The 12,585-nt window shown below is 41.2% G+C and overlaps 1 protein-coding gene across 4 annotated transcripts in view; it reads right to left on the bottom strand.

Moving 5' to 3' along the window:
* Atp6v1h (ATPase H+ transporting V1 subunit H) overlaps window positions 1-12,585 on the bottom strand; it is a 113,283-nt gene that overhangs the window by 15,395 nt on the left and 85,303 nt on the right. For 3 of the 4 annotated variants that reach the window (XM_008844423.3, XM_008844421.2, XM_008844422.2), the window contains 2 exons: window positions 8,599-8,700; window positions 2,713-2,826 (listed from right to left, as the gene is read on the bottom strand). In XM_008844423.3, the coding sequence (XP_008842645.1) occupies window positions 2,713-2,826; window positions 8,599-8,700 (216 nt within the window). The remainder of the gene's footprint in view (window positions 1-2,712; window positions 2,827-8,598; window positions 8,701-12,585) is intronic. The other variant, XM_029568953.1, reaches the window with a different exon arrangement.

The raw sequence follows: 12,585 nt of genomic DNA, 5'->3' as shown, positions 1-12,585 counted from the left end.
GGGGGGGGGGGGGGGGGGGGGAGCAAAACCACAATAACAGTAATAATGATGGTGATAATGATAACTAAATCACTCAGTAATTTATGGGCATGGCAGCTGCAGCTTAGATAAAATCAGCACACCTATGGGGAGTGGAAGGAGGTGTCTGGTAAGCACAGACAGAAGACGAACTGAAGACAGGAAGGGGGTGGAAGGGGCCAGCTCCACAGCAGCACCATCTGCACAGAAAGCAAAGCCTACCTTATCCAGGAGAACTTGGGCTAGGGATGGTTAGCGGGCAACCACATACTTGTTAGGCCCCAAGTGTGCCTTATTTTTTTTAATATTTTATTGTTTTTTATTTTATGTGTATGAATGTTTTGCCTGCATACAAGTACACCCATGTCAGAAGTCAGAAGAGGACATCAGATCCCCTGGAAGTGGAGTTACGAACAGTTATAAACGACCATATGGGTGCTGGGAATCAAACCCAGGTCCTCTGCAAGAGTATCCAGTGCACTTAACCACTGAACCATCTCGCAAGCCCGAGAAGTGTGCCTTGCTGACGAGCCCTATTTAGTGACAATAAATCTGCAATTTGGGATATACAGACCTAGGTTCAAATCTAACACCCACAAATGGGAACACATGAGCAACTGCCTAATGTTCCTTATGCTCTAGACTTCCTATCAACGAATGTTCATGAACAGAAACATCTACCAGGAAGGGAAGTGTGGAGATAAAGTAAATCCTAGTTAAGTGCAACTTTGGGGCTTCATTGGTGCTAACTTCTTCCCTCTCGCGATCCCACTCCATCTTCACAATAACTGATGAAGACAAAGGAATATTCAGGACATTTTAAATAACTGTTTCCTACCCATTACTTACTACCATATCCAATTCCAAAATTACTGGTCTGAACATAAAAAGTCTAATGTTTAGTTTTGAATAGAACACTATTCCCTCTGAGTTGGGCACCCCATCCCATCCACCCTCCAATTTATCAATGCATTTTAATAAATATTTACTAAAACTTACTCCCAACAACAGATGTTTACTTTCCTATTAGAAGTACCAGGCAAGGAAACTGCTCACTTTCAGGTGGAGAATTCCCACTTGATCTCCCTTCCTGTGTAACTCTCCCACCTGCCTGGCCTGGGCCTTCCCTTCATCAATGACAAGGCCCAACCTTCCATTCTTCCCATTCTAAATCCCTTCTGGCAGCGTTTACACTTCTACTTTAAAACAAATGATAACCTAATTCCAATATCTACCGCAGGCCTTCATCATCTGTTGATGTCCCTCCTCCCTCTCAATGAAGCTTCTAGGAGGTGCACACCACAGCTTTCCAGGCACTGACTCCACCTCAACCTGCTGCAGTCATGGTCCCAAGGGCCCTGGTTTAGGTCTCCATCAGCACCTGTACTTCTGCTCCAAGGCACGCTCTTCAGATTCCCCTTCCACATCTCTTCAGCTTTTGTGGTTCACACTGCTCACTGCTCACCTCCAAGTCCTTCCTAAAATAGACTTTTTCTTTTGCTTCTCTAGTTTCCTGCAAACTTGTGATCACTTCTTTTTAGAGTCCACCAATCTTCCCCGCCCCCTCCCTGTGTAACGCTCTTCTACCCAGCCCCCTTAAATGTTTCTATCTCTCTGCCAGTGGATCTCTACCTTCTACAGATCACCAGGTAAAAAGCCATGCTCTCTATAGCTCATCTCACCACCATGACTTCAGCTCTCACTTGATCAATCATTTCAAATCCATCACTCTAGTTCTTATCTTACTTCTGAACAGCAAGCCTGTGCGTATTTGGTTTCTCCCTAATGTAAACCATTAATCCAATGTGTCCAAAAACTCAGCTCTTCTCTGCCTTTCAAACCCTGTTCCTCATCCAGACTCCTACCACAGTAGTTAAAACACCTAGTTCCCAAGTCAGAATCCTAATTGCCATTCTAGATTTGGCTTTTCACCACCAGCTCCATTCAATAATTAAATTCTGCCACTTCTTTACTTCTCAACCTAAAAACAAAACAAAAAGCAAACCCCCACAGAACTCTGTATTCCTTCCTCTGTCTTTGCCACCACCATTACTGACTGGGCATGATAACCTCATCTCTAAATAAACCTAGCAACAACCCCAACCTGGTTCGTGGCTTCCAATTTGCCATGTGTCAGGAAGGGTGACCCTGCGATGCACACATCTTTTCACAGCACTCTCCTATTTAAAGTCCTCCAAGTGCTTCCTACCGTTTAAATATGACCCTTGAAAGTGACAAGAAAGGCTCTCATATCTCTTCTCATCCTTCCTTTATAAGCCCCATGTGGCTACAGAACAGTCAACCTCTAGTGTCTCCATGTGAACTGCTAAGACCCAGTTAGACTAGCCCGATGCGCAACAGCAAACCCCACACACCTGGAGGAATCACTAGTCCAGCTTACTCTATTCAACTCCAAGAAACTCATTCGCTTTCATCCTGAGGGCCTTTTCTGTTACTGCTGGAGTATTTTTGATGGTAGTACTTTGAGTGTGCTTTTCCCAAGACTGTCAGTGCAGCTCATCTCTTAAAATTATAAAGTCCTTGCTCTAAATCAGCAAAATGTTTGTACACTTTTATTTAAGATCACCAATTTTAAAAACAATCATCAAACAGATTACTGTCAATAAACTTCAGAATAAGCAAATGAGAGCTGGCAGGCACCGTGCAGGTGGGGAGAAGCCAAGAGAGGCTTACCAGTTGTGCACCATGAGCTTCTGCACAGCCAGTAAAGCATTGTAGCGGACCTGCTGATCTTCATGGTGCATGTGGTTCATTACAAGCTGCTTTCCACCAAGCTGCTCAATCACCCTGCAGAACAGAAGGACTTGGTGAAGGTGAGATTTCCTTCAAACTGATGTTGTATAAACCCACAGGTATAAAGTCCAAATACCAAAAGGCCCAAAGGATTCCAAAACAAAGTTACAACCAACTGAAGCAAACTAACACACATTTTCTTACATTATTCTCAATGAATTACAGAATTTAATAATCTGAGTATTTCTTCAATTCCTAATGTTAAATCCAATTGATATTCTCATTTCTGAATCCAGGAAAATATCATTTACCTAGGTACATCAAAGTATTCTAGGTAGTTGAGCATTAACTTCTGTATATTAACTTCTGGCATACTTAAATTAAAAAAAATATTTAATTCCAATAATATTCATTGTAAGATGATTATTAATTACTACACTATTATTAGTTACTACACTATCATTATTAATTACTATGTAATTGATACAGGTTTAGATGCAGACAGGAAGGGACAGAGAGCCACTCATGTTCATTTCTTGGAAAGATATGTCTTTAAGATATTTGTCCTTTTCATATAATGATGGGCTATGCCACATGACCTCCTGGTTATTATAAAGGAGAAGAGAAACTCCTGTCCTCTAGAATGCCAAGATGACTGACAACCACACTGCTCTTTAATACCACATCTCTCAAACCTGAAAGTCACTTGCTACAGACACAAAAGTAGGTGAAAATGGTTATTTGTTTCATGAATCTGTGGTCTGCAATGGTGTGGTTAAAAGCAGAGCTATGGCTATGGGGGGAGGGTCTCTTAATGCCAGCCCAAGAGTATATTTCCGTATCTATTCTCCATCTGCTTACTAGTATTGTCTGGTGGGCTATGTCTGCTACGTATCAGTGTCAAATGACACCTTAAGGCAACACCGTATTTACCACTTTAAGACAACCTTATTGTTCAGTAAGGTTTCTTGAACTAATCAGGAATTGGTAGGTGGAGGTCAAGGGGTCTGAGGGAGGCTTTTCTCTACACATATTTTCATATTTTAAGAATCTTTTAAAAAGTATATTGGGGGCTAGCGAGATGTCTCAGTGGTTAAAAGCACTGACTGCTCTTGCAGGGGACCTGGGTTTGAATGCCAACACCTACATGGCAGCTAACAACCATTGGTAACACCAGTTCCTCTTTTGACCTCTGTAGTCATTGCACAACACGGGTGCATTCACATGTATGTAGGCAATACACTCATACACATTAAAATTAAAAATATATTGACTTGGGGAGGGGTTCAATTAAAAAATAAGTATCATTTGAGTGCTTTTTATATACTAGGCACTGTGCTTTTAAATGCTACTGTTATGTCAGCTCAGCTTTCTCCCTGCTTAAAGCAATTCAGTGACTACTACTGCTCTCTAACAAAGGGGTCAAGATCTTTATCACAGCATTTGCAAAGCTCCTCCTCATGTACGTTGGAGTCCCTGTCTAGCTCCAGAGAATAGAGCCTCATACTCTTATTCTCTGAGCTTGCTCTATGCATTGAGCTCATAGTTGACAGTGTTGTTCCTCCCTGCAAGAGGAATGCATGACACACGCATTTTCATGTGCACATCACAGCCCCCTTGGACTTGGAAACCTAAACAACACTTTGATACTACACTGGGGAGTCGCTTTAAACAGCAAAATCAACAATAAAGTAGACACAAAATGCAAGCATGGCACTGAACACCCCATGTGAAGGACGCGTGCGACACGTGCTTGTAGTAAGAGGAAAGTACAAGAGGCAGAACATGGCCTTGCTGCACCTCAGTTGAAATGTGTCCATCAAGGACTCACGGTCTTTATGGCTCTACAGAGGTCCATGAATAGCAGTAGAAGTGCCACAAGTATTGGCATGGGGTTAAACATGAAATAATTTTAGCAGGTAAGCAAATTCACTGAGGGTGCTGTACGGGCAGGCATCTGGCCATGCAGCTTGCTCTCCCAGACCCATCCTCAAGCCTGTTATTGTGCTTCCTTCACCAGCCATTACTGTGGTGCAGGGACAGAAACATCTAAGTAGCCAAGCTTAAGGTTATGGGACTGTAACTAAGTGCAAGAATTTGAGAAAGCAAGGCATGGTGGTACATGCCTTTAATATCAGCACACTGGAGGCAGAGGCAGGCAGATCTCTGAGTTCACACCAGCCTAGTTTGCATAGTGAGTTCCAGGCCAGTCAGGGTCACAAAGTGGACCCTATCTCAAAAAACAAAGCAAAACCAAACAAACAAACAAACAAACAATTTGGGAAAGTGTATATTGCTGGCTTCTTGACCAACCACCTACAGTGTGGGAAAGGGGACATATACTTTCTTAGCTGGAGAATTCTTTAAAGGAAGGTGATTCTGATTCTGAATTGTTTTAAAAACAGCAAAAGTAATACCCATTATGAACTTTCAGGCAGAGACTTTTTATAGCTGCAATGGCCCCTTGCAAGAGGCTTGAGATGGTATGACAATTACCGGCACAATGTTCCAATGGTTGAAACAGTATTTATTATGCCAGACTTGAGCAGAGGACTGGTTATATACAGCAGAGTTACTGCTGTGTGGATAAAGGGATCCTAGTATTGAAACAGAAGGATAAATATGACCAACCTGCTATTTGAATTTATTAAAGACGTTTTGAGGGGTGGAAGCTGGAGAGGGAAACCAGGGCCTCTATGCTAGGAAAGGGCTCTGCACTAAACTACACATGCCCAACCCCAAGACAATTATTAAATTTGTAATCTGGAGGCAGTAACTACCTGTTATGCTTTCCATCCAAATTTATAAAAACAGGCTATTAGGTCAAAAGTATTCCTTATAACTACGAAAGCAGCTATGAACATATGAACATAACAAATACATAAAGCAAGAGTGAACAGGGCTCCATGTTGGTACCTGTTAGAACAGCACAGTCTGAAGGACTGGGAAGTATACAACTCTGCCTTTCCAATCAAACTGGTGGCACTCCCCCTTCCTTCCTTCTTTCTCCTTCCCTCCCGTTTCCCTCTCTTCTTCCCTCCATTTCTTTCTTCTGAACAGGGAGCCTGAAATTCAAACTCTTCTGAATTATGTTCACTGAACTAAAAGAAAGTGGCCACTGCTTGTTTCATGAGCTTCTGATGATCGAGACTTTTACTGGTAAGGCCAGTTAAGGTCATTTCTATCATTTTAAGAGATTTAAGGGATGTATTTTAGCAACAGTGATTACCTTAATATCAAATGTGAGATACAAAAATAATTTTCTAAGATAACTGACTTGCAGTAAGATGGCTATAACATGAAATGTTTGATTTATCCCACATCTTGAAGCTTTATTTGTGAGGAAAAGTGTGAATGTGAATAAGAGATTAAAACAATACAGAAACTGCATCTGACCTAAGGATGCCCTTTTGTGCTGCTGATGCAAAGAGAAAGCTGGAGATCCCTTTTGCTGATGTCTCACAATAGGCCGTCCCATTTTCCTGCTTTTTTTAACAGGCTGGTCAACTGAGTGCCTGATGGGATATTGAAAAAGACTAGATTCATAGGTGCATACCACACAGTATAGCTACTAATGTGGCCCAACATGATGAGATCAATTTTTTGTAACTCAACTGTATAATTTTTTTAAATATTGTATTTATTACTTTTATTTTATGTGGGTGAGTATATTGCCTGCATGCATGTAAGTACACCCAAGTTGTGCAATACCCATGGAGATCAGAAGGGGGAGTCAGATCCCCTGAAACTAGAGTTTTGGATGATGGTTAGCCACCATGTGGGTGCTGGAAATTGAACCCAGGTGCTCTGCAAGAGCAGCCAGTGTTCTTATCCTTTGAGTCAACTCTCCAGCCCCAATTGTGCAGTTTTCAAGCATGAGCTTTGGAAATGATAGTCCCATGTCACGATGTCAAAAGGTTGGATATGTCTGCTAAAGAGGTGATGTGTAAATGTAACAGTATGACAGTTCCATCAAGAGAAGAACTTGCTCATGCTGTCTAATATCATTTGGAGCATAAGCTGTCAGGATCAACACTGTCAGATGGAGAGCTGGGCTCAGACTTAGGAAGAAGAGGTAATTAAGGTCCCTTTGGCATGAGAGGACAGTTGTTCTTCTCCTGGGTTGGTAAAATGACCACAAACATCTCAGATTTGACATAGATCTCTAAAGCCACCCCAACCCCACCCCCCAACATCTCCCCCACCCAGTGGTCCCCTCACCACCAACTCTCCAGCATCCTGATCAGGCAGACAGACCTGCTCAGTCAGGATTCTGAACAGCCTACTACCCAGTAAGAACTTCAAATATCTACCAATTTGTCTTCCTCACCTAAACAAAAAGTAACTAAGCTACATAAACAATATTAACAGAACCAAAATTAAATTACTCAAAAGCAGAGTAGAAGTTCCTGTTGGACACATAACCGACAAAGGACATCCATATGCCCAGACGACAATGCAAAAACACAAACAATATGATCCTGTTTAAGACCCTAACGGCTCCACCAAAAGCTCTGAACCGATAAACACTTTCAGCAGAGTAGCAGCAGGGCTACTATGAACTGGATAAATGAATATATTTATTCCACAGGCACTTGGGGGTAAAATGACAATTTATCTGTTTGAAGGTCTACACTTCTATCTAGTCATTGATAGGGTGTTTTCTTTATGGTACTCAAGTACTTTGCTCACAGTATGGACAAAGTAGCCATCAGTGACTGTAGAATGCTGAAGTCTTCAACCACAACTACATGTGGCTCACATTCTAAGAAGCCCCACATTTATTTAATTCAACATGTTACCTGATTTCCAAATACAACTTTGATGAAAAGATGAGTATTACCCTTAATAATACTAGTAATAACACAATCAACTGATCATTATTGAGGATTTACAACACACTTATAGCAGTGCTATAAACACTGATTTAGGATTAACTCATTTAATCTGTCCAACGACCTCATTAGAAAGGCCAGGCATAGTGGCACATGCCTCTAATCCCAGCACTTGGGAAGCTAAGGCAGGACTGTGAATTCAAAGTCAGCCTGAACCCCACAGGAAGACCTTGTTTGGGAGGGGAGGGGGATACTGTCCATCTAATTTTATGGAACAGAGAACTTCTCTAAACAAACAAAACAAAGCCACCCTTTAGACCTTTTCAGTGCTTTCTTTCTTGATATACAATCCTGGCACCTGGACTTCCTACTTTTCCAAATAAACATATCCATTGTTTTATTGTCAGTCTATCTAAGTACATTTAATTGTATGACTACACTTTATTTAAGATACATAATTATACTATTACACATCTAGTGTAACTTTTCTTTACAGACTTTGTATTTAATTTTACACCTAGATCTAAGGTCAGTAACAATTTCTAATACATTTTTATAACCAAAAGTAGTAGAAAAATAATCAGTATTCACAAAATGATTATTGAATTAAATTACTGAACCAAAGAAACTTTTAATGTGAAATTTTTAGTAGTTTTCATTGACTATTTAAAAAGTATTTATTATTGCAAGTGCATTTATATTTATTGTACTCATTTCTTTTTTTTAAAACAGGGTCTCCCTGTAGCCCCAGCTGGCCTAGAACTACCTATATATACTAAACTGGCCTTGAACTCACAGAGACTCACCTGCCTCTGCCTCCCAAGTGCTGGGATTAAAGGTGTGTGCCACCACGCCAGGATTATCCTACTCATTTTTAATTGAATTCATTTATTTCATTAGTTTGCCTACTAAAGTACTCTGATTCTGATAAGTACATTACTTTGGACTCTATGTTGAAAGTTTCAAGAGATCCAAATGACACAAAGGTTACCGTTTGCCCCGTGGATAATGTCGCACATACTCTCCAACATCATGAGCAGCAACAGCTAGGACTTGTGGATCATCGGACACCTCCAGGAGTTTTGTTAAGATTCTGAAATACATTTAGTTCAGAGAGATCAAGCTCTGTATTTTTCTACAGAACACAATATAACACAAGTATAATATAGACATTTTACTCAAAGCAGATGTTTATAATCATGTTTTTCTAAAGATGTCACTATTATGTATATGTTAGCAGTTTTCAAACCTTTGTGTGTATATACAGGCTGGCCACAGGTTTACAAACAATACCATACCATTTACATCACAACTTCCAAAATATCAGGGACTCTACCTCCTTGCTCCAGAAAGACAACCAGAATGTGAACATGTTATTCTAATGGAAGCTCACCAGGGGATCTTTGCTGATTACATTTGTTAATAAATCACCTGTAAACCACAGTTATTAGTATTGGAACCAATTCCTTTCAGCACTCTACAATCAAGATAAGTACATCCAACTCTCCTCTCTCTTATCTCCACCAAAAGTACAAGTACATCCACACATAGGATTCGATCCACTATAGTAAGAGAAAGTTTCTTAGATAGTGGCGATTGAAATCCAACATATGAGTGCCCTGACCCTCCAAATGCTTTCCCCTGTGAAACCACACAGAGTGAAATTTACAGTGCAGCCTGATGGATACTTGTAAGAACAGGAGCCAGGGACCCAGAGCAGAGAAGTCTCCTCCCTGGCAGGCTTTCCACCTTCCTCTTCAAAGATCACTAGAGAGGACGTACCCACCTACAGGGTGTGTGTGGCCTTAGGAGTGAAGCTGTCTTGCACAGCTCAGAAACAGTTGACAAACAACGGGCTTCCAATTTAAGAGACCGATAAGTCCTTGAATGCTACTTTTGAATGTTTAAACAGATAATGTTACTGAAATTGCACAAGGACACAGGGCATGGTGGCGAATGCCTCTGATTCCAGCACTAGCGAGTCAGAGGCAGGCAGATCTCTGAGAGATCGAGGGCAGCCTGGTCTACAAAGTGAGTTCCAGGTGGGCTGCGATTAGGGAGACCCTGTCAAAAAAAAAAAAAAAAAAAACTGCACAAGGGCCCAAAAATAAACCGAAACTTCTCAAGATCTCATATATATGCAAAGGATGACTATGGTGACAAAACAGAAAGAGTAATTTTTTTTTTTTTGGTCTTTTTGAGACAGGGTCTCCGTGTAGCCCCAGCTGTCCTGGAACTTACCATGTAGACCGTGCTGGCCTTGAACTCACAGAGATCCACCTGCCTCTGCCTCCTGAGTGCTGGGTGCCACCAAACCCGCCCAGAAAGAGTAATTTTTAAAAGTGTTAAGTAAATGATTAGCATGAAACAATTGTTTTGTAGTATTCCAAAAACAGTCACTCATTTAGAAATGATTCAAAACCACAGCAAGTTAGCAAACTGAAGTCAGCAGCATACTGGGAGGACGTAATTTATTCAGCACCAAGATCCACATTTCTCTAAGAATTCCATTGTCCTAAGACAGAATCCCTCATCATTCTCTTTTCCTACATCAGTTCTCTTCATGTTTACTAATCGCCATTATAGTCTCTAACATTACATTCTCTACTTCCTTTGTTTAGTCTTAGAAGGATGAAAATCCTGGTGTTCCCAGGCCAGCCAGCCTAGCCTAATTGGCAATCTCTAGACCTAGCTCAAATTACAATAACAAACAAACAAACAGAAAGGTGGATAGCTCCGCCTAAAAGCTATCCAAAACTGACTTCCATATACATGCACACAAACAAATGTACATATATGTACACACACACACCACACCATACACACACACAAACACACACACACGCGCACGCACACGCCCAACTAAGACTGAATGTGGTTGTGCACACTTGTGATCACAGCATTCTGGAGACAGAGGCAGGAGGATCACGAGTTCAAAGCCAACCTAAGCTGTAGAATGAGACGCTATGTTTAAGAAAAACAGGGCTGGGGATGTAGTTCCATGGTAAAGCACATGCCTAACGTGCAAAGTTTGATCCTCAGAACTAGAGTTTGAAAAAAAGAACTACAGTCATTTTAGTGACTCTAAGCAACAGTGAGTGAAAAAAAAAAAAAAAAAGGCTACACACTCAGTATGAAGAATGCATAAAAATATACATGACAATGCAGGTGAGAACTGGACAGGTGGCTCAGCAATTAAGAGTACTGATGTTCTTGCAGGGGACCCAGGTTCTGTTTCCAGAACCCACATGGCAGCTAACAACCATCCATAACTGCATTTTCAAGGTATCCAATGACCTCTTCTGGCCTCCATGTGAACTGCACTCATGAGTGCACTTACATGCGGGCAAAACACTCATACACATAAAAAATAAATAAGTAAATAAATAAATAATAAATATGCAAGTAACAAATGCCTATGCACAACAACAAAACACCACCACTGGCAACTCTATAAGCTGGTATCAAATGCCTTCAAGAATGCTTGAAATGAGGGGCTGGAGAGATGGCTAGAAGGGAACACTTCTTGCTCTCCCAGAGGACCTGGGTTTGGTTCCCAGCACCCACATGGTAGCTAACAACCAATTCCAGGGTATTCAACACCCTCTTCTGGCCTCTGTGGGCAATGCACACATGTGGTGCATATACATATATGCAGGTAAAACACGCATAAACATAAAAATAAAAAATAAATCTTTTTTTTTTAAAGTGCTTGAAAAACCTCAAGCAAGCTGCTTAATATCACTTGGAATTCAAAGATAGAGCAAAATATACATTTTTTAAAGTCCACCTAATTTTTCCAAGATGCCCAAGGTATTACATACAGTCGCTTAAAAGTATCATTTAAAATATTTAATGGAAAACAACTAAAACCATTTAGTGGTCTGTTTGTATATAAGTGATCCATTTACAAAATATAAGCCTTCTTAAAATGTGTACTAACAATTTAAATCACAACTGTCTTTGCTTACATTATTTGCATTAAAGCAAAATACTTAGGAACAATAAAGTTCAGCTGGGGTCTGGAAGCATACTTCTTTAATCCCAGCACTCCAGAGGCAGGGGCACATAGATCTCTTTGAGTTAAGAGGCCAGCCCAATCTACATAGAGAGTCCCAGACCAGCCATAGATACTCAGTGAGGCCCTGTCTCAAAAAAAGGAAAACAATAATAAAACTCTATCTTCACTTTGATACAAACAGAAACTGGGTATGGTGCACCATGCCTATAATCCCACCACTGGTAGAGACAGAGACAACAGGATCAAGAGGTAAATGCCACCTTGGGATGATGCCTTGATCCCTCAAAAATCAAAAATATGCATTTCCTGTACAATTAGATACCTGGATGTACAGCAAAAGCAACAACATTGGAAGGGAAAATCACCATAAATTCTAAACTTCAAACCAACATAAAAATGCCCACAACTGTGATAGACAACTAGTAATTATGATATATAATGTTTATGTGCAGGGAGTTTTGCATTTTAGAGAATGTTTCACTTTGACTAAGAAAATTTAAAAAATAGTCTTTATAATAAAAAATAATCAAAAAATGTGTATGAATCTATAAAAACTGTTTACAGCTCTGCTTCCCTGGGACTGCACCACCCGCCTGCCTCTCTCTTAGGTAAGTGGATTGCACCCTCAGCGCCTTGACTCCCCCAGCCTCATTCACCCTCCCATCTCCCCTGCCCGTCTCTCCTCCTAGCCTAGGTCCTTTCCCATTCCTTGTCTTGGCACCCCAGACACCTGGGGAACCACCACTGGTTCTTCCTGATCCTGTGTATCCAGACCAATTCCGTTCCTTCTCAGGTCCCCAGGGGCACTCTGGGCCTGGCCCCACCCTCACCTCCTCTGCCTCCTGCGATCTGCTCAACCCACCAGCCTCTTTACTGGATGCCAGGGCTGACCTTTCATCTTCCTGGTCCTTTGCATCCAGACCAACCCAGCTCCTCAGTGCAGTCCCCAGGGGCCCT

Source organism: Nannospalax galili, unplaced genomic scaffold, assembly GCF_000622305.1.
Source record: "Nannospalax galili isolate Female #2095 unplaced genomic scaffold, S.galili_v1.0 scaffold40, whole genome shotgun sequence".
Classification (NCBI taxonomy): Eukaryota; Metazoa; Chordata; class Mammalia; order Rodentia; family Spalacidae; genus Nannospalax; species Nannospalax galili.
This window is presented reverse-complemented; position numbering and strand designations above follow the sequence as displayed.